The sequence below is a fragment of the Gadus chalcogrammus genome, chromosome 5 (assembly GCF_026213295.1).
Source record: "Gadus chalcogrammus isolate NIFS_2021 chromosome 5, NIFS_Gcha_1.0, whole genome shotgun sequence".
Classification (NCBI taxonomy): domain Eukaryota; kingdom Metazoa; phylum Chordata; class Actinopteri; order Gadiformes; family Gadidae; genus Gadus; species Gadus chalcogrammus.
Window position 1 is genome coordinate 15,265,398 of NC_079416.1, and position 20,915 is coordinate 15,286,312.

General features: G+C 51.0%; 1 protein-coding gene across 1 annotated transcript; it reads left to right on the plus strand.

Moving 5' to 3' along the window:
* The first annotated feature begins 976 nt into the window (after positions 1-976).
* On the plus strand, positions 977-18,813 carry tonsl (tonsoku-like, DNA repair protein). The gene is made up of 27 exons (XM_056589745.1): positions 977-1,183; positions 1,581-1,676; positions 1,911-2,053; positions 3,383-3,566; positions 4,271-4,400; positions 4,498-4,669; positions 4,987-5,101; positions 5,234-5,385; positions 5,469-5,621; positions 7,226-7,351; positions 7,672-7,930; positions 8,018-8,073; positions 8,148-8,237; positions 10,578-10,650; positions 10,885-11,048; positions 11,197-11,326; positions 11,495-11,724; positions 12,142-12,745; positions 12,927-13,153; positions 13,638-13,738; positions 14,229-14,385; positions 14,770-14,848; positions 15,501-15,808; positions 15,923-16,094; positions 16,523-16,698; positions 16,876-17,083; positions 17,546-18,813. The coding sequence occupies exons 1-27, from the start codon at positions 1,159-1,161 to the stop codon at positions 17,722-17,724; spliced, it is 4,509 nt and encodes a 1,502-aa protein (XP_056445720.1). The 5' UTR covers positions 977-1,158; the 3' UTR covers positions 17,725-18,813.
* Positions 18,814-20,915: the final 2,102 nt, after the last annotated feature.

Genomic DNA, 20,915 nt, shown 5'->3' on the forward strand with positions numbered 1-20,915 from the left:
CTCAGGAACAGGTCCTCTTCCTGGCTGCTTGTGTATCTGAGGTCAGGATTTAAATGACGTCTGCTTCTTATTCCTCCATCAACAATCAACACTCAGACAGCGGCTCTGGAAACCCATTGTAACTCAGCTTTACACAAATACACACACACACACACGCACGCACGCAGGCACACACACGCACAGACACGCACACGCACGCACACGCACACGCACGCACAGACAGACAGACAGACAGACAGACAGACAGACAGACAGACAGACAGACAGACAGACAGACAGCAGACACACACACACACACACACACACACACACACACACACACACACACACACACACACACACACACACACACCATTGTGTGTCCATTTGTCAATACCACTATAGAGGGACTGGGCCACACGAGGACATTGGATTTGTAAAACGAACAAAGCATCCAACGTCTGGTCATGGACATCAATATGCTTTGTGGGCTGAAGAGTTGGATTATCACGACTGTGTGTTTTGTCCGTCTTTTTGTGTTTGTCCATTCTCCTTTGACTGCAATGATCATTAAAACAGGCTAAACAAACAGACATTTGCCTATATTGTTAATTAATCAAAGAGATTAATTATTTCCAAGAATGGTCTCACATTCTTTGTACGAGTGAAAATGTTGTCATCTTAGAGAGGCTTTAAGACCATAATATAATTGGCAATAGAAAATAAACCAATAATACGTATAACATAACACCATAAATAGGCCTACACAAGGAGGTTTCCTTCGTGGCTTTAGGGTTCAGAGTTAAGGAATGGATCCGCATTAATACTTCATATAAAAAATGACCTGAAACAGCGAGCAGGTCAGGGAACTGAACATGGATTGCTTCAAGACTGAAAATTATGTTATTTGTCGGAATATTTATGTCAAGAAATACGAACAACGGATATGCACGTCACTGCAGCCAGCCAATCTCAAGCCTCGCTTTCCACCATTGGTGGAGGTGAACTGGCGGGACTCCGCAGCGGAAAAGATCGGAGGGACTGGGATAGAATGGGAGAGTAGTGTCTGATGGGTCTCACATCACGTACTGGAAGCTGTACGACTGGAAACTTTACTCGTAAAGTTCGGCTAGATTAACTCGCGTTACGTTGTGATTACGGAACATTGATCCCGATGCAATGAGCGGCTCGAGGGAAATCAAACGTGAGTTTCAGTGTTCAGTGTTGTCATTTCATTTGGTGTTCATACACCTGTTTTGATTAACCCCTGGGTCTGTGTTTGATCAATCCCTGGGTCGGATCCACCCCTGGGTCGGATCTACCCCTGGGTCTACTCTGATCCACCCCGGGGTCTAGTCCACTCCTGGGTCTGACTCACTCTAGGTTTGATTAACCCCTGGGGTTTGATGAACCTCTGGGTTTTGAAGAAACTCTGGGTTGGATCTAGCCTGGTTCTACCAGACTCTCGTACTTCACTTCATTTCATTTGTACAGAGACTGTACTAGTACTGAAGGGAAATTAAAATTGAGCGGAAGTACTTAGGCGGGCGGAGCCAGGCTAGGTTGGATCCACCTAACCTAACCTCGTCTCGTACCAACAGTACTGCAGAGAGCGAAGCTCAAAGCTCAGAAGGGCCACAACCTCAAAGAGGAGGCCGACATCTGCAACCAGCTGGGCGAGCTGCTGTCCCGGAGGGGTGAGTTAACATGTGACCTAATGTTTACATGTGACCTAATGTTAACCTAATGTTGACAATGTTACCTAATGTTAACATGTCACCTAATGTTTTCCTAAAATTGTAACCTAACATGTAACATAATGCTGACATGTAACCTAATGTTGATATGTAACCTTATGTTCACATCTAATGTTAATTTAACATTTTAATCCGATAATATACCGTGTGTGTGTTGTGTGTGTGTGTGTCCAGGTGATTATCAGGCTGCCGTTGAGGAGCACCAGCAGGAGCTCTCTCTCTCCGAGGCGCTCAGCGATGTGATTGGACGCGCCGTCGCCAACCGGAAAATAGGAGAATGCTTCGCAGAGATGGGCAACATTGAAGCAGCATTGAAGGTGTGTGTGTGTGGGTGTGTGGATATAGCCGTAAAATATTACAATGTCATGTATTTGAACCACTGAAGTGTTATCAGGATTTGACACTGTGCGTCCCCGGTACTGAGAGACGTTGTGTTCAGATTACTTTATTTGTACCCGTAGGTACACTTGTTTTGCAGTTTAAAAGTGGGCTTCCGTTAAACAGTTTCAGACATCACTTACACACTAACACAAATGTGACAGTCACATAGGTCCCCGTACTGAGAGACACTGTGTGTCCCCCGTACTGAGAGACACTGTGTGTCCCCCTACTGAGGGACACTGTGTCCCCGTACTGAGGGAAATGTGTGTCCTCCGTACTGAGAGACACTGTGTCCCCCGTACTGAGAGACACTGTGTCCCCGTACTGAGTGAAGTGTGTGTCCCCCGTAGGGCTGTCACTTTTTCCAAAAATGAAATTCGAACAAATTTCGAATGTCCATAATTAATTCGAATACATTCGACCCCCCCCCCCCCCCCCCCCCCCCCCCCCCCCATAGAACTATAAAAAAAAAGAAAAAAAAAGAAACACGACAACAACTGTTGTCGTGTTTCTTTTTATTTCTTGTGGAAATCACGTATACCTACTGAATTCATAACAGCACAGGATAAAAACACATCTTTGATAACACATTTGTAAACACAACAAGAGGAAGCTCCGACACACAAGTGCGGCTGTCTTTTACGCATTAACAATAACTGCTCGGAGCGCGATATGCGGAGCGCATGTCGTCCATGGCACACACAGCCTATATAAACGAACAATCTGTGAGGCCGACCTCCAACACGGCATGCTGCTCTTTTTATTCCTTACGGAAAGAAAATTACAAGTAGTCTCGCAGCTCTCCGTTACCGCTGCAGCTGCTTCTGTCAGCCGTGCTGTATAAGTCCCCAAACAGGCTGCCCATCGCGCCCAGCGCAGCAGCGGACTTTTCTCCCTGTCGTGTGCGATCAGTGTCGGTCTCCGTTTCAATGAGCTCGTGTGAGAGGCTTTCAGTCACGAGATGTTTCTGTGCAGGGGAAAGGTGGACTAACCGGGAGAAGCGGGGATCCAGGAGGGCCGCTTTATTGAGGAAAAGCCACTCGCCGCTCTCTTCTTTATAGCGCATTTTTACAGTTCGAATGGAGAATTACACTTCGAATTCGAACTTTTCACCCCTTCGAACGAATATTCGAACTTCGAATAAAAAGTGACAGCCCTAGTCCCCCGTACTGAGAGAAGTGTGTGTCCCCCGTACTGAGAGACACTGTGTCCCCGTACTGAGTGAAGTGTGTGTCCCCCGTACTGAGAGAAGTGTGTGTCCCCAGCACCAGAGACGTCACCTGGAGCTGGCCGGCTCGGTGGGGAACCACGCTGAGGTGCAGCGGGCGCTGGCCACCATCGGGCGCACCTTCCTGTTCCGCTACGAGTCGGACAGATCAAGGAGCAGTTTGAAGGAAGCCGAGGAGGCCTTCAGGAAGAGCCTGGCCGTGGTGGAGGAACGGCTAGAAGGTGCGTGTCCGTGTTAACATTAGGTGACATGTTAACATTAGATTACATGTTAACTAGTGCTGTTAATGTCATAGTTAACTCACGATTAATCACACATTTTTTTCTATTCTAAATATCCCTTGATTTCATGCTGCCAGCCTTTTAGTGAGATCAGAGAGTGTTGCGAAGGTAGTAATAAAACCGTAATAAAATATATTTGGTAAGATGGATATAAGAAGAGGGACCCGAAGTGAATTCCACCCGGTCCACTTGACGTCGGGTGCATGACAGTGGTAGGCCAACCGTAAAACTTCAATAGCCCAGGATTTTATTTGTTTCAATCACTGAACTTTTGAACAAAACTCTTGCTCAGCAAAGATGGGAAATACTATAACATTTATTATTTAAACCAGTATGAATATTCCTACCGTACGTAGGCCTATACACATTACCAGGCTATCGAATAACACACACACACACACACACACACACACACACACACACACACACACACATATATATTAACGCTGTTAATAACGCGTTAAACTGACAGCACTAATGTTAACATAAGGGTACTGGATCCCAGCATCTGCCGAGTCTCCAGGCGGCTGAGACCCCGGGCTGCTAAATATCCAGGCTGAGGCTCCAGGCTGCTGAGTACCCAGGCTGACCGCTGTGCTCTGATCTCTGGTCCCTGACCTCCGCCCTCTCCCCGTCCCCCCCAGGCTCGGTGCCGGCCCGGGAGCTGAGTGAGATGAGGGCGCGGCTCTTCCTCAACCTGGGCCTGGTGTGTGACCACCAGGGGGAGCCCAAGCGCTGCATGGAGTTCATCCGCCGCAGCGTCTACATCGCAGAGTAAGACATGCTGCTGTATTCATGCGGGCAATATTGAAAATGTCGATTTTTTATGAAGTCCCTCCCTCATGGTGGAGTGTTACTTCCTGTCCAACAGGAAGCACCAGCTCCTGGAGGACGTTTATCGGGCCAACCTCAACCTGGGCCACATCTGCTTCCGGAGGAGCCAGCACTCGGGGGCGGTGCGCTGCCTGGAGCAGGCCCGGGAGTGCGCCCGCAAGATGAAGGACAAGTTCAGCGAGAGCGAATGCTGCCACTGGATTGGCAAGGTCAGGACTCGGGGGTCAAAACACCATCAAGTGTTTAATCACTTGGAGCTCATACTGAATGCTGGGGAGCAACATTTAAAATTGCTCAGATTGAATTCTTCTTATAATTTAATGGTCATTCAAATTGATTGGTATTGGTATTGGTTTCAGGTGCAGCTGTCAGTCATATTGATTGGTATTGGTATTGGTTTCAGGTGCAGCTGTCTCTCATATTGATTGGCATTGGTTATGGTTTCAGGTGCAGCTGTCACTCATATTGATTGGCATTGGTCATGGTTTCAGGTGCAGCTAACACTGTTGATGGGTTATGGTTTCAGGTCCAGCTGTCTCTCGGGGACTTTGCGGCGGCCAGGCGCTCTCTGAAGAAGGCTCTCCTGTTGGGTTCCCAGCAGCCTCAAGACAGACAGGACGTGAAGAAGAACTTTAGATCTGGTAAATGCAAACAAGATATCATTTCATCATGTTGATCCTTCAAATATCCGAAAGGTTTTGATACCATTGTCCTCAATCCTGGTTGAATTGTGAACTGCGCTGTTACTCAGTAAATCTACTTCCTGTCCGCAGCCGACCGAGGCTGTCAGCTGGAGGAGGAGGCTGGGGACGACCTGAGGCAGGCGAAGAGTTCCCATGATGCAGTGGGGCTGGCTGAGCAGCTGGGCGACCTGTACTGTAAGGTGGGCTCCTTCCACAAGGCCCTGGAGGCCTACCGGACCCAGGTCAGAGAAACGAGACCTCACGCTTCAAAACCGTCCCTTCTGAATTCCTTGTGTCTAAACGTAACCATGTCGCCGTGTGTTAGCTGGCGCTGGCGGAGGCGCTGGGCAGACCCCCCAGGGAGCTGGCCGTCATCCACGTGTCGCTTGCGGCGACGCACACGGACCTGAGGCAGCCCGGCCCGGCGCTGGAGCACTACCGGCAGGAGCTGGCCCTGAGACGGGGCTCCCCTGCCGAGGTAGGGGGGCGCCCTGAATGCCATGTGGGGAACGCAGATCCCGCCTGCTGCCATGCAGACGGCTCATTGTTCAGCTCAGTGGTTTCCCTGCTCCGTGTGTGAGCTGGTACCTGCTCTCTGTAACCCTGTGTCTCTGTAACCCTGTGTCTCTGTAACCCTGTGTCTCTGTAACCCTGTGTCTCTGTAACCCTGTGTCTCTGTAACCCTGTGTCTCTAACCCTGTGTCTCTGTAACCCTGTGTCTCTGTAACCCTGTGTCTCTGTAACCCTGTGTCTCTGTAACCCTGTGTCTCTAACCCTGTGTCTCTGTAACCCTGTGTCTCTGTAACCCTGTGTCTCTGTAACCCTGTGTCTCTGTAACCCTGTGTCTCTAACCCTGTGTCTCTGTAACCCTGTGTCTCTGTAACCCTGTGTCTCTGTAACCCTGTGTCTCTGTAACCCTGTGTCTCTAACCCTGTGTCTCTGTAACCCTGTGTCTCTGTAACCCTGTGTCTCTGTAACCCTGTGTCTCTGTAACCCTGTGTCTCTGTAACCCTGTGTCTCTGTAAACCTGTGTCTCTGTAACCCTGTGTCTCTAACCCTGTGTCTCTAACCCTGTGTCTCTGTAACCCTGCGTCTCTGTAACCTGCTCTCTGTAACCCTGTGTCTCTAACCATGTGTCTCTGTAACCCTGTGTTTCTGTAACCTGCTCTCTGTAACCCTGTGTCTCTGTAACCCTGTGTCTCTGTAACCCTGTGTCTCTGTAACCCTGTGTCTCTGTAACCCTGTGTCTCTGTAACCCTGTGTCTCTGTAACCCTGTGTCTCTGTAACTCTGTGTCTCTAACCCTGTGTCTCTGTAACCCTGCGTCTCTGTAACCCTGCGTCTCTGTAACCCTGCGTCTCTGTAACCCTGCGTCTCTGTAACCCTGTGTCTCTGTAACCCTGTGTCTCTAACCCTGTGTCTCTGTAACCCTGTGTCTCTCTAACCTGCTCTCTGTAACCCTGCGTCTCTGTAACCCTGCGTCTCTGTAACCCTGCGTCTCTGTAACCCTGCGTCTCTGTAACCCTGCGTCTCTGTAACCCTGCGTCTCTGTAACCCTGCGTCTCTGTAACCCTGTGTCTCTAACCCTGCGTCTCTGTAACCCTGTGTCTCTGTAACCCTGTGTCTCTGTAACCCTGTGTCTCTGTAACCCTAACCCTGTGTCTCTGTAACCCTGTGTCTCTCTAACCGGCTCTCTGTAACCCTGCGTCTCTGTAACCCTGCGTCTCTGTAACCCTGCGTCTCTGTAACCCTGCGTCTCTGTAACCCTGTGTCTCTAACCCTGCGTCTCTGTAACCCTGTGTCTCTAACCCTGTGTCTCTGTAACCCTGTGTCTCTGTAACCCTGTGTCTCTGTAACCCTGTGTCTCTGTAACCCTGTGTCTCTGTAACCCTGTGTCTCTGTAAACCTGAGTCTCTGTAACCCTGTGTCTCTGTTTTCCTGTGTCTCTGTAACCCTGTGTCTCTGTAACCCTGTGTCTCTGTATTCCTGTGTCTCTGTAACCCTGTGTCTCTGTAACCCTGTGTCTCTGTAACCCTGTGTCTCTGTAACCCTGTGTCTCTAACCCTGTGTCTCTGTCCCTCAGGAGTGCAGCACGTGGCTGAACATGGCGTTGTCCCAGGAGGATAGCGGCTGCAGCCCGGAGGAGGTGGACACCAGTTTCGAGGCGGCGCTGGAATGTGCCCAGAGGGCGGGGCGCCCTGCGCTGCAGGTCAGAGGTCTCAGGGGTTAAGGGTCAGCTGTGATGAGGTTGTCCCCCATGAATGGTGGGGGACAACCACATCCATTAAAGCATTACAGGAATCAACACCAGCCTCACTAGTGTATAAGTGGATGAAACAGTAGTAAAACCATCTGCAACATGTTCAATAAGGGTTTTATTGTGTAGGACTATGAAGAAGGTTTGATATAAATATGATGGATCCCTTAAATCCCTTGAATTTTGCTTATGAAAAGTATCGCAAAAGAACGATTGTTGTCGTGTTTCTAAATCACGTCCAAACTGACCCGCGCCTCCTCTGCTGCTGACAGAAGCGCGTGCTGAGGCGGTGGCTAGGGGCCCAGCGACGGGGGGCCCAGCACGGCGGGGTCGTGGCCGGGCTTGGGGCCACGGAGGCCGGGCTGGAGGCAGCGGAGGACAGTCTGGGGGCCACAGAGGCCAGGCTGAGAGAGCTGTGTGCCGTGGAGGGCTGGAACCCAGACTGCAGTGATGGGGAGGAAGAGGAGGAGGAGGAGGAGGAGGAGAACAGCGAGCCCTTGGTCGACAGCGACATCGCCCTCTCGGACTCGGGTGGGTCACATGACTGAAAGCTTGTGATGGAGGAGTCGTGCGGGCGTGATCTCTAACGTCGGTTTATTGATCTCCTTGTTTGGTCAGATGATGACCTGGACGGTTACGACAAGATGGTTAGCGGCAGAAGGAAGAGCGTAAGGGTAAGCAGGATCTTGATCTCAGGATGCATCAATGCCTCATGTCCCAGTTCTGACCCTCCCCCCCCTCCCCCCAGTGGAACAAGAGGAACGAGAAGGGGGAGACCTCGCTCCACCGGGCCTGCATCGACGGGAACCAGAGGCAGGTCCAGGCACTGCTGGAGCAGGTGAGACCCTGCAGAACCCCACTAGTACACACACTGTACCCCACTAGAACACACTGTACCCCACTATGACGCACTGTACCCCACTAATAATCACCATACCCTACTAATACACTCTGTACCCCACTAATTCACACTATTCCCCACTAATACACTCTGTACCCCACTAGTACACACTGTACCCCACTGATACACTCTGTACCCCACTAATACAGTCTGTACCCCACTAATTCATACTATTCCCCACTAGTACACACTGTACCCCACTGATACAGTCTGTACCCCACTAATACAGTCTGTACCCCACTAATTCATACTATTCCCCACTAGTACACACTGTACCCCACTAGTACACACTGTACCCCACTAGTACACACTAGGGCTTTGACTTTTGCCCAAAAATCATATTCGAAGTTTTTTTGTTTATTAATATTAATAGTCGAATATATTCGAATATTTATTAATAATATTTTGACCATTAAATGCCTTCAGTAAGACGTGGGCTGAATCCGAATACTTGGCACATACTATTTCTGTTCAGTGTCTACTACTTGACCGTACTACACTTGACAGTGTAGTACGGTCTACAGCTATGAGTAGAACGCCTCTGAACGCTTCCGAACACCGCCGAAACTCCACCGGATGTTTGGAGATTACGTATCTCCCCTCAGATGCAAAATTACCTTGATAAGTTACCTGTTTCCGTCTTGTCATCGTTTCTATTAAAAATGTCTCTTTTTACTTAATTACTTACTTGACTTTTTTACTCTTTTTTAATGTTTCTTTTTTTCGCCGCTTTCTACGACGTCTTTCTAAGCCGGTTGGTAGTGTGGGGTCAGCTCTTCTTCGTTCGTTACCAGACTCCGGTTGCATTCTGGGATAGCGTAGTGACCTACCGTTGTATACTGTGGCGGTAGTACGCATTCGGAAACGTTTTCCGTCCTACACAATGCGTACTGAGCATTCGGACACGCTATATTTGTGGCGTACTACAAAATGCATACTATAAGTATGAGTATTCAGATTCAGCCCTGGATTGGGCTTTGCGATGTTTGTTTACCGGCGTTGCTATGGTTACCGGTCTTGCGTGTTCCAACGGTTTATTAGGTTTCTAATAAATCGCTGTCTAATCAATACTTAATTCACTGCCTCTTCCGTGGTCATTACAATATTATGAATAGACTGCGTCGGGGTATCCGACGTCTCTCCCTCTTGGCCTGCCCATAACAGGTTCGAATATTAAGGGCTGCCTAATATTCGTTCGAATTTTGATTTATTTTTTGATATTCTAATTATATTCGAATCACGAAGTTCGGAGTCAAAGCCCTAGTACACACTGTACTAGTTATCGACCGATATTATCGGCCGATATTTACGTGTATCGGTATCGACCGATATGTTTTTCAGTATCGGCCGATTTATTTTTATTTTTTGGTGTGATTTACAGACAGTTCATTAAATGTTGAGACAATCTAACATTTGTTATCGTCATTGTGTCATTTTTATGATGTAAATTGAGGGAGGCTTAGTCTGGAAATCCAGACGCACATCTAGAAAGCTGTAGGGTCCGGCAACTCGAGGGGCGGCACCAAGCATGCATTTGAAAATATCACTGGATAACACACATTGGATAACACTATGACCAATCAGAAGAATACAAGGGCTGACGTATCCAGACCAGTGGAGCTAACCAATAGATACAACTCTTGCCGTATCCGGTCGGTAAAACAGCAACGCTTTTGGCCCTCCTATATTGATACATCGATGTGATTGATTAATGTTCTGGGCCAGGGGAGGCCCAGAATATACACAGGTATATTGCTCATTCCCAGAGTGACTAGCTGAGCAAATTCAAATTGTGCTCTCGCGAGAACCCTGCATTTCCAGGGTATTATCAGCTCCAAATATCGGCTCAAGAAAATTGGTGTCGGCGTATCGGTTATCGGCTAAGGCTGATGAAAAATAATCGGTGTCGGCCCCAAAAAAATCCATATCGGTCGATCCAACACTGTACCCCATTATTACACTATGTACCCCACTAATTCACAATATTCCCCACTCATACATTCCCCAGTAATACACTCTGTACCCCACTAGTACACACTGTAGCCCACTAGTACACACACTGTACCCCACTAGTACACACTGTACCCCACTAGTACACACTGTACCCCACTAGTGCACACTGTAACAATGAGTGGGAGCAGGGCTGACCCCGAGGGGCGTCTCATTGGTATGAGGGCGGCCGGTCGTGTTGGCTCACTTCCTGCTGATCCATCCACACCACCGGTGTCTGAGTGTGCTGACGTGTGTTGACGTGTGTGTGTGTTGACGCGTCACCAGGGCCACCCCGTCAATCCCAGGGACTACTGCGGCTGGACTCCGCTGCACGAGGCCTGCAACCACGGTCACCACGGTAACCCATGATACACACAGCAGACAATTTCCTTTTCCGTATCTTCCATCGCTTTACAGTCCAACTCATGAACCATGGCTCCTCCACCTCTCTGTGTCTCCTGAAGAGGTGGTGTCTCTACAGTCTAACTCATGAACCATGGCTCCTCCACCCCTCTGTGCCTCCTGAAGAGGTGGTGTCTCTACAGTCTAACTCATGAACCATGGCTCCTCCACGCCTCTGTGTCTCCTGAAGAGGTGGTGTCTCTGCTGCTGGAGCGCGGCGCCAGTGTGAACGACCCCGGGGGGCCGCTCTGCGACGGGGTCACGCCCCTCCACGACTCCCTGGCCTGCGGACACTTTGGGGTGGCCAGGCTGCTGGTGGAGCACGGTGCCTCCGTCGCCCTGCGCGACGCCAAGGTGGGGGCTATGGTCGGACAGACAGACGGACAGACGTATCTTTTTCCACCCGAGTGTCACAGGCGTCTGCTCAGGTTGCTCTCTGCTGTCTGTTGACCAAACGGTGGGTGCCCCCCCCCCCTCTCTCCCTCTGTCCCCCCCCCCCCAGGGCCAGACCCCCATGGACACCCTGAGACACTGGCAGAGGACCTACAGCCGCGAGCTGGACCGCGACGCGCGGCAGGACTGCGCCGCCACAGAGGAGCTGCTGAGGAAGGCTCTAGCAGGGGGGGGAGGAGGTGAGAAGGGGCCCCAGGACAGGGCCTCCACCCTATTGCTCTTCAATCTCTCCTACAGCGACTTCTATCCACTTTTCATTCGGTTCTCAAAAACGCGTCCAATCAGTTTGGTCTGGAGAGAGAACGTGAGTCGTGCTGTCCCTCACTCTGGGTCTGTTTCTCCTCCAGGGCCCGCGGCTCCAGCCAGGAGCTCCGCCCTGCTGCAGGACAGCCAGCTGTACGACGCGGAGTGCTCCGAGCCCCTCCTCGGCCCCGCGCCGGACCCCGGCCCCGCCCGGCCCCCCCGGCAGGCCGGGGGCCCCAGAGCCAGGGGGACGGAGGCCCCCGGCCCCGCCCGGCCCCCCCGACAGTCTGGGGGACCCAGAGCCCGGGGGATGGAGTCGGCCCTGCTGTACGGGGTAGGGACCCCCGGAGGGCAGTGTTTGATTGTGTAGGCTTCGCCTTCTGGGTGGTGGCTCTGTTCCTATTGGTCGAGATGAACATGAACCAAACCGCTCGTATGTTACGGGAGCGCACAGAAGGAGTTCAGTGTCTATTATAGAGTCTATCAAAGAGATCAGTGTCTATTATAGAGTCTATCAGAGAGAGCAGTATCTATTATAGAGTCTATCAAAGAGATCAGTGTCTATTATAGAGTCTATCAAAGAGATCAGTGTCTATTATAGAGTCTATCAAAGAGATCAGTGTCTATTATAGAGTCTATCAAAGAGATCAGTGTCTATTATAGAGTCTATCAAAGTGTCTTTCTTCATTCCTTTAGACTTCATGCTGTAAGGATGTGTTGTACAAACCGCGTGTCCGTCTCACGTCCTCAGAACAGCGGCAGCGACTCTGACAACGACTCGGACAGCCCCCCACCGAGCCCCATGCGACCCGTTCGGCCCAGGCTACGCGTCCAGGCTGGCCCAGCTGGCGGGAGTGGGGTACAGGAGGCCCTCGCTCCGCACGCCCCCGGGCCCTCGCTGGCCCCTGAGCCCACTCCTGCGGGGCCCCACGTCTTCGCGAGGGAAGAGTACCACAGCGTGATCCGTGGCCTCGGCAGCGCCAGGGCCCTCCACCAGGGAGCCCTCCACAAGGGCGGGGCCCTCCACCAGGGGACCCAGTCCCCGCTCACCAGCACGCCCGCCCTCTCCTCCAATAGCAGGCCGGCACTGGTTCCAGAGGAGGAGGACCTGGCCGACGATTGGCTGGACGATGACCTGGGCGAGGTGGTTCAGGCCAGGAAGAAGAGGCGGGTGGGGGAGGAGCAGAGTGGACCGAGCGGGGAGGGCGGGGCCTGGAGTGGGGAGGGCGGAGCCTGGAGTGGGGAGGGCGGGGCCTGGAGAGGGGAGGGCGGGGCCTGGAGCGGTGAGGGCGGGGCCTGGACTACTTTAACGGCCAGAAGTCAACACAGGCAGGAGAACGGAGGTGTGTCCCAGAGTAAGTAGTTAGTCCCAGTTAGAGTAGTTAAAAGAGAGTAGTTATTCCCATAGCTTAGCTTAACCACATCTTCAACAACAGCATTTCTGATCAGTTTTTCCTTTTTTTTTAATGTTATTTACCAGGTCTTTTGATGTGACGTTGTTGAAAAGCCTTCATCACTCCCCTTCTTTCCCCCCAGGGTCCGCCACTGGCCCCCCAGCTGCCAGCAGGGGCCCCTCTCTGAGCAGGAGTGGAGGGGCCCGGCCCCGGCCCCGGCAGGCCAAGATGACTCAGATGAGCGGCCTGGTCCGTCTAGGGCGGCGGTCCGTCAGCAGGCCAGGCAGCCCCTCCTTCAGCGAGGAGGAGGAGCTGCGCCTGGACACGCCCCCTCCTTCCCGAGCCCCGCAACACACCCACGTCCCACAGGTCGCTCTCCTCGCTGCACTTCTTTACTCATTCCTGCTGTTCTCTTGATAGTCAGTCGCTCCGAAATACTTTCTCAACAGCATATTAATTACAAAATGGAAGATATCCAGCAGTCCTTGTTGGTGATGAAGATATAGTCAGCAGCTAAAGACTTGTTAAGCTGATGGTACTTTGTTAGAATAAAGCATCGCACAATGTGCCTGGTTTAATCAACAGTGTTTATCAGAGTTCAGCTGATGTGTGCAGAATAAAAGAGGTATCGCGTTGAGTAAATGTGGTCTTTAAGAAACTTAACGCATTACTTCTGCCTGGTCCAATTATTACTACACTACACTTTTTGTCACCATCATCATCTTTTTTTTCATGGGGAATCCTATTTGAGAGTGATGAATGAATTGTTGATGAATGAATTGAATGCATTGTTTGCACCCACATTCCCTCAATGATGAGGTGAATGATTAATTATTAAGCGTTTCTGTCTCAGATTCCAGCCCAAACTGCAGTCACGCCCACAGCCATGCCTCCCCCAATCCGGATGAGGGTCAGAGTTCAAGACGATGTGTTTCTCATTCCTGTCCCTCAAAGGTACATTTTATATTGAAATTCATATTATTTCAGATAGGTGTTAATGCCGGATTGTGACATTAGTTAAGATCAGTTAAGGATTTGTCATAGAATGAGAAATTCAGGTTCACATTCTGACCTCATCTCATGTGAGGGTTAGAGAGTGGATATAGTAAGACTTTTAAGGAACTCCCATTCAATTCGCATACAGCCAAACATTTTCCAGGGAAGCTAACCAATGAGCACATCCAGTATGTCTTCAGTAGTTAGTTCAGAAGTTCATCCAGTAGTTATTTCAGTAGTTCATCAAGAAGTTATTTCAGTAGTTCATCAAGTAGTTCATCCTGTAGTTAGTTCAGTAGTTCAACCTGTCGTTATTTCAGTAATTCATCCAGTAGTTGGTTCAGTAGGTCATCCAGTAGTTAATCCACACCAGTGGTTGACGTAGAACCAGTGGCTGACGTAGATCCAGACCACCAGTGGCTAATGCAGAACCCTCCTGCTTTGGCAGTGAGGCGGAGGTGTGCACGGTGGCGTGGCTCTGTGAACAGGCTGCCCGGCGATACTACCAGAAGTGTGGCCTGCTGCCCCGCCTGTCCCTGCAGAAGGAGGGGGCGCTGCTGTCCCCCCTGGACCTCCTGCTGGCCGTCCTCCACACCAACGAGGAGGTACTGTGTCTTTAAGGGGAGAGGGGGTACTGTGTCTTTAAGAGGAGAGGAGGTACTGTGCCTTTAAGAGGAGAGGAGGTACTGTGTCTTTAAGGGGAGAGGAGGTACTGTGTCTTTAAGGGCAGAGGAGGTACTGCGTCTTTAAGGGGAGAGGAGGTACTGCGTCTTTAAGGGGAGAGGAGGTACTGTGTCTTTAAGGGGAGAGGAGGTACTGTGTCTTTAAGGGGAGAGGAGGTACTGTGTCTTTAAGGGGAGAGGAGGTACTGTGTCTTTAAGGGGAGAGGAGGTACTGTGTCTTTAAGGGGAGAGGAGGTACTGCGTCTTTAAAGGGAGAGGAGTTTCCTCACCACAGGGGGTGCACTTCAATCTCTGTTTCCTCCCCAGGTCATGGCGGAGGTGAGTTCCTGGGATCTTCCTCCTCTTCCCGAGCGCTACAAGAAGGCCTGTCAGAGTCTGGCCGTCGGTGAGACTCACTCACTCACTCACTCACTCACTCACTCACTCACTCACTCACTCACTCACTCACACTCTCTCTCGCACTCACTCACTCACTCACTCACTCACTCACTCACTCACTCACTCACTCTCTCACTCTCTCTCTCTCTCTCTCTCTCTCTCTCTCTCTCTCTCACTCACTCACTCACTCACTCACTCACTCACTCACTCACTCACTCACTCACTCACTCACTCACTCACTCACTCACTCACTCACTCACTCACTCACTCACTCACTCACTCACTCACTCACTCACTCACTCACTCACTCACTCACTCACTCACTCACTCACTCACTCACTCACTCACTCACTCACTCACTCACTCACTCACTCACTCACTCACTCACTCACTCACTCACTCACTCACTCACTCACTCACTCACTCACTCACTCACTCACTCACTCACTCACTCACTCACTCACTCACTCACTCACTCAAGGCCAGTCATACAAACCCGTTCTCTTTTAGATGGTGGACTGGTGATCATTACATCATGAGAGCCCAGAGTATTGATGATGTATTAATATGAATGTATTCATTTTGATGTAGGTCTAATGGTTCCAGCGTACTACAGCGTATTAATTATTATGAAATGTTGAATGTATTATTCTGCTCAGAGCCCAGCGCGCGTGTGTCCCGGCTGTGCGAGGTGCAGGAGGGGGGCACCACCATGACCCTGGGGGGTCTGGGCCTGGCCCCCGCCGCCCTGGCCCCGCTCCTGAGGGCCCTCAAGCTGCAGGCGGACCTCACAGAGCTACGTCTGTCCGGCAACCGTTTCCACGACGACCTGCTGCCCGAGCTGGTCGCCACGGCGCTCACCATGCCCCGCCTCCGTGTGCTGGACCTCTCGTCCAATAGCGTGACGGGGGAGGGGCTGGGCAAGTTGGCCGACGCCCTGAAGGGGCAGGTGGACCGCACCTTCCCGGTAAGCGAGTTGTGCAATCAATGAACTCACGCGACCACCGCTTTGACGCCGTGTACATTCACACGTTCACATTCACCCGTTAACCCGTTCCCCCGCTGTGGCTCTCCTCCTCAGAGTCTGGAGGAGCTGGACCTCGGTCTGAACCCGCTGGGGGACGCCGTCTCAGAGCCGCTGTCCTGCCTGCTGGCCCGCTGCCCCCTGCTGGCCCGGCTGTCCCTGCAGGCCTGCGGCCTCACGGCGCGCTGCCTCCAGCACCATCGCCTGATGCTCGCCAGCGCCCTCGCAGGTACCAGCTGGTCTCTCTGGCTCTGGTCTCTCTGGGCCTGGTCACTCTGGGTGTGCTCTCTCTGGGTCTAGTATTTCTCGGTTTGTTCTCTCTGGGCCTGTTCTCTCTGGGCCTGGTCTCTCTGGGTCTGTTCTCTCTGGGTCTGGTCCCTCTGGGTCTGGTCCCTCTGGGTCTGGTCTCTGAGTCTGGTCTCTCTAGGGGCCTGGTCTCTCTAGGGGTCTGGTCTATCTAGGGGTCGGTCTCTCTGAGGGTCTGGTATCGGTCTTGTCTCTTCCTTGGTATGGTCTCTCTGAGTTTGGTCTCTCTGATTCTGGTCTCTTTGGGTCTGGTCTCTCTCAGTCTGGTCTCTATCTGGTGTCTCTCATTCTGGTTTCCCTCAGTAGAACCGGAGGTCCTCTAAATGAAGGGTTTCATCGTTTATCCGACAGGCTCAGGACACTTGAGGTCGGTGAGTCTTTCCCACAATGCACTGGGCTCCACGGGCTGTGAGCTGGTGCTGAAGACCCTCCCCTTCCACCACCTGACACACCTGGACCTTTCCGCCGTCTGCAGTGAGCCGGGGGACCCCATGCCACTGGAGCGCCTAGCCAGCGTCCTGACCCAGGTACACTACACACACAGACAGACAGACAGACACCTGGCCAACGTCCTGACCCAGGTACACACACACACAGGCAGACAGCACTACTCGGGGTCGTGATGGAACAACAGGAGCTCACCCTTATGTCCTGTGCCTCAGCAGAAGCAGTCTCTCTCAGTGTGTGTGTGTTCCTTCCAGCAGGAGGAGTGCTCCCTGACCCACCTTAGCCTGGGAGGGAACGGGCTGACCGACAGCGGGGTGGACACCTTAGCCAGGTGCCTGCTGGTCTGTCCCTGCCTGACCTCTCTCAACCTGTCGGGGAACCCCTCTGTGACCTCCACCGGCCTCCGCAGCCTCCTGGCCTCCCTGAGAGAGGCACAGCGACCTTTGACCTTTCTCGACCTCCAAGGTATGCAATGCATTACACCCTGGGGTTAGGTCGGGGCTCTCTAATGTATAGGGTTACTAAGTTGAGTGTGTGTGTGTGCGTGTGTCTGTGTGTAGGGTTAGTTTGTTCAATGTGTCGCGTGTTAGTTTGTTAAATATTAGTTTGTCAATTGAGGGCTGCATCAGCCTACTGGTGCATCAGCGCCACCTACTGGTGCATCTGCGCCACCTACTGGTGCATCAGCGCCATCTACTGGTGCATTACCGCCAGCTACTGGTGCATCAGCGCCACCTACTGGTGATCACCGCCACCTACTGGTGCATCACCGCCACCTACTGGTGCACCACCGGTGCACTGGTACTGCACCAGTAGGTGGCGTTAATGCACCAGTAAATGGCAAGTCGAGCAGAAGGCGTCGGGCACTCTGCTGCTCATGCTGCGTTCGCTTCCACTCCCTGACCGCTCCAGCGTTCCTCCCCACAGGGTGCGGGGTGTCGGGAGACAGCGCCGGCCTGGAGGGGCTGACGGAGCAGGTGAAGGACCTCCGCCTCTGCTCCCAGGGCCTCAACAAGCTGGACCGCGAGGCCCTGCGTCGGGGCCTGGGCCCTTCAGCACGCGTCTACGATCGGGGGGCCAGGCTCCGGATCTCCGCCCGGCCATAAAGGAGATATAAATATACGAACTGAGAGTCGCTCTTCATTCACTGATGTTGGTTTCCTGACCGCATACGGAGACACTAGAAGAGGTGAACGTTTACGTTGTAGATACATTTTCTGTGATTTAATTGATGTCAGTTTATGTTTTGTCTTTTTGTTAGGAGTCATGGTCTCTGTGACTTCTTGGGTGATTTCAGAAGGCGATTAAAGGGAGAATGGTGATGAGGTCATGATAATGTGTCTGATTGGTTTCCTTGGAAAGTGTTACTCCAATGTTAGGGAAACAAAGGTTAATTTCACACCATCAAACTGTATATGCTGTCGTGCTGACCTCTTGGAAGAGGAAGCTCTTCAGTATTTATATCTTTAACTCTTTAATACTTTAATTCACATCTTTATTTTTTGTCAGGATGTTGACCAAGTGTCTGTACTTTGTTCAATATTTATATAATTGTGTATTATCGGTGCAAACATCTGCGAAAACTAAGTTGACCACTGGAGGGAGCTAGAGTCAAATTATCTTTGATTTGTCTTACACAGGGCATGGAGGCTTAAGTAGTATAATGTGGAAGAAACATGGATGTCAATTTCTTAAAATACAGTTTACATACCTATTACCAAACCTGCATGGTAATAATTTGACTACCAAGTATCTACCAAGTATAGTCTTAGTAGTCAAAGAGAAATACAATCGTCTTAGCTGCACGATTAGATCCTTTATAAAAAAATAAATAGAAATATGAATAGCATGGGGGTACATTGAAATCGATTTGATCGGAAAAATAAATCAAAAATCAGAATACTGACAAATAAAGCAAAACTTTAAAACATTTTAATCTTGTGTATACATCGTCATTGAAGTGTTATGAACCAAATAAATCCCAGGATTATGATTACATTTAAGCAATAACTAAATATATCCCATCTGATGTTATATCTATAATACTGTCATAGCAAAGCCTTGTTTTGTGGATCAGAGGAAACAGAAGGTGAGGACAGATGGCTTCATGTCTGCTACACAAGTAGGATGGGCCTCAAGTCTTATTCAAAGAATTCATTCACTTCAGCATGATTAAACGTTGACTTTTTAACACAAAAGTGAAGTGTCACGCTGTGATTAACACCAGTCGTTTGTTAAGATTGCTGACCCACGTCATGAGATCCGAGATTAAGACCAGGTTCAATGCTACTCCGGATCATGGTTTGGTTTTCTTCTCGAGTCCTACTGAGCGACCTATTGAGGGTGGCTCTGTAGGTGATGCACGTGTCACTCTGCTACACTCTCCTCTCACTCCTGGGACACGTGTCACTCTTCTACGCTCACCTCTCCCTCCCCTCCCACGTGTCACCCTTCTACGCTCCCCTCTCACTCGCCTCCCACGTGTCACTCTTCTACACTCCCCTCCCACGTGTCACTCTGCCACGCTCCCCTCTCACTCCCCTCCCATGTGTCACTCTGCTACGCTCCCTTCTCACTCCCCTCCCACGTGTCACTCTGCTACGCACCCCTCTCACTCCCCTCCCACGTGTCACTCTGCTACGCACCCCTCTCACTCCCCTCCCACGTGTCACTCTGCTAAGCTCACCTCTCACTCCCCTCCCACGTGTCACTCTGCTAAGCTCACCTCTCACTCCCCTCCCACGTGTCCCTCTGCTAAGCTCACCTCTCACTCCCCTCCCTGGCCCGTAAGGGCGTTTCTGTCGCTTTTTACGGCCGTCCTCCAGTGGAGGACGGCCAGGAGGAGGGGGTGAAGACAGCCTCGAACCCTAACCCAGCCTCGAATCCCCTAACCCTAACCCAGCCTCGAATCCCCTAACCCTAACCCAGCCTTGAATCCCCTAACCCTAACCTCTAACCTCTGAGCAGGTGTAAGAGGCGGTCCTGGTTACCACGGTTACCATGTTACCATAGTGCATCAACGGTTCCATGGGACGTGCACTTCATGGTGTTTCTCACAGTAGTACAGATCATATTGGAACGCAATGTAAGCCTTATGGCCATTCTCACACCTAAAACACGGAAATTAGAGTTTCAAACATCAATGAAAGGTCCCTTTAACTCATAGGAAAAGCCTGCTACTGATTCTAGATATTGTTTTGTGGATTGAAAGAGGTAAGACGAGTACTAAACTAGTCCTCTGAGGGTCTTACAGTAGAGACGGATACTGTAGGGCGCTGTACGTTACGCTGCCTGCCTGTTAAAGCCTCTCATGCCTTTGGGGGTCCTCCCCACTCCGCCACACAGAGGAACCTCCAGAGAAGAGCCAAAACTGGACATGAGGAACAGCACTTTGTAATGTCTCGTAACAACGAGCCCATTACAAAAAGACAGTCTTTAATCTTTCTCCAGGCTGTTTATATATCCGTCTGTGTAACTGTGTTCCTGTAGGCTTAACTGCTAGATTTTAGTTTTGAAATGTAAAGAAATATACCTATTTATTGTTGCATTTGATCCTTTATTATGTCTTGCAAGAGCTACTTCGATCAGTAAAGAAATACATTCTGCTGCTGTGGATAATCTACCGGCGCATGCCAGAGAAATCCTCGCCCTAGCCCCGCTAACCCACGAACCATAACCCCCTACTAACCCCAACCACCTAGCCATAACATACTAACCCTGACCTGCTAACCCTATCCCTCTACCAACCCCAACCCACTACTAACCCTAACCATAACCCACTAATCCTTACCCACTAACCCTAACCCACTAACCATAACCCACTACCTGTAACCCAAACCATTACCCACTAACCATAACCCACTAACCCTAACCTAGTAACCCTCACCCCTATGCTAATGCTACATATTAATGTTTATAACTCCTAAATGAACGGACCTTTCTGTGAAGTGTTACCGATTAACTGAGGAGAAACAAGAGTGATGTTTTTAAAGCCTGGATAATGAAGTATCAAGGGCCCGGACCAGATGGGGGTCCAGTGGCCCCCGTCACAGCGCTGCACTCTTTGAGCTGAGGGGCTCCGCCCACAGTGATGGAGGCGTCCTCTGTCACCTCCCCCAGGATCTCTGGTGCGTACTGAAGCTGCTCCACACATCTTCCTCCGCTGTCCTTCCAAGGAAGCCTGACCGCTTTAGGGTCCCAGCTGCCTCACGACTCTCTTCCATTCTCTCTCTCTCTTCCATTCTCTTCCATTCTCTCTCTCTCTCTCTCTCTCTCTCTCTCTCTCTCTCTCTCTCTC

Excerpts from the sequence above, each read along its gene's own strand:
- tonsl (XM_056589745.1), top strand. The coding sequence starts at position 1,159 with ATGAGCGGCTCGAGGGAAATCAAAC. Across the intron at positions 1,184-1,580 it reads CGGCTCGAGGGAAATCAAAC|TACTGCAGAGAGCGAAGCTC; the intron begins GTGAGTTTCAGT and ends TCGTACCAACAG. Across the intron at positions 4,670-4,986 it reads GCTGCCACTGGATTGGCAAG|GTCCAGCTGTCTCTCGGGGA; the intron begins GTCAGGACTCGG and ends TTATGGTTTCAG.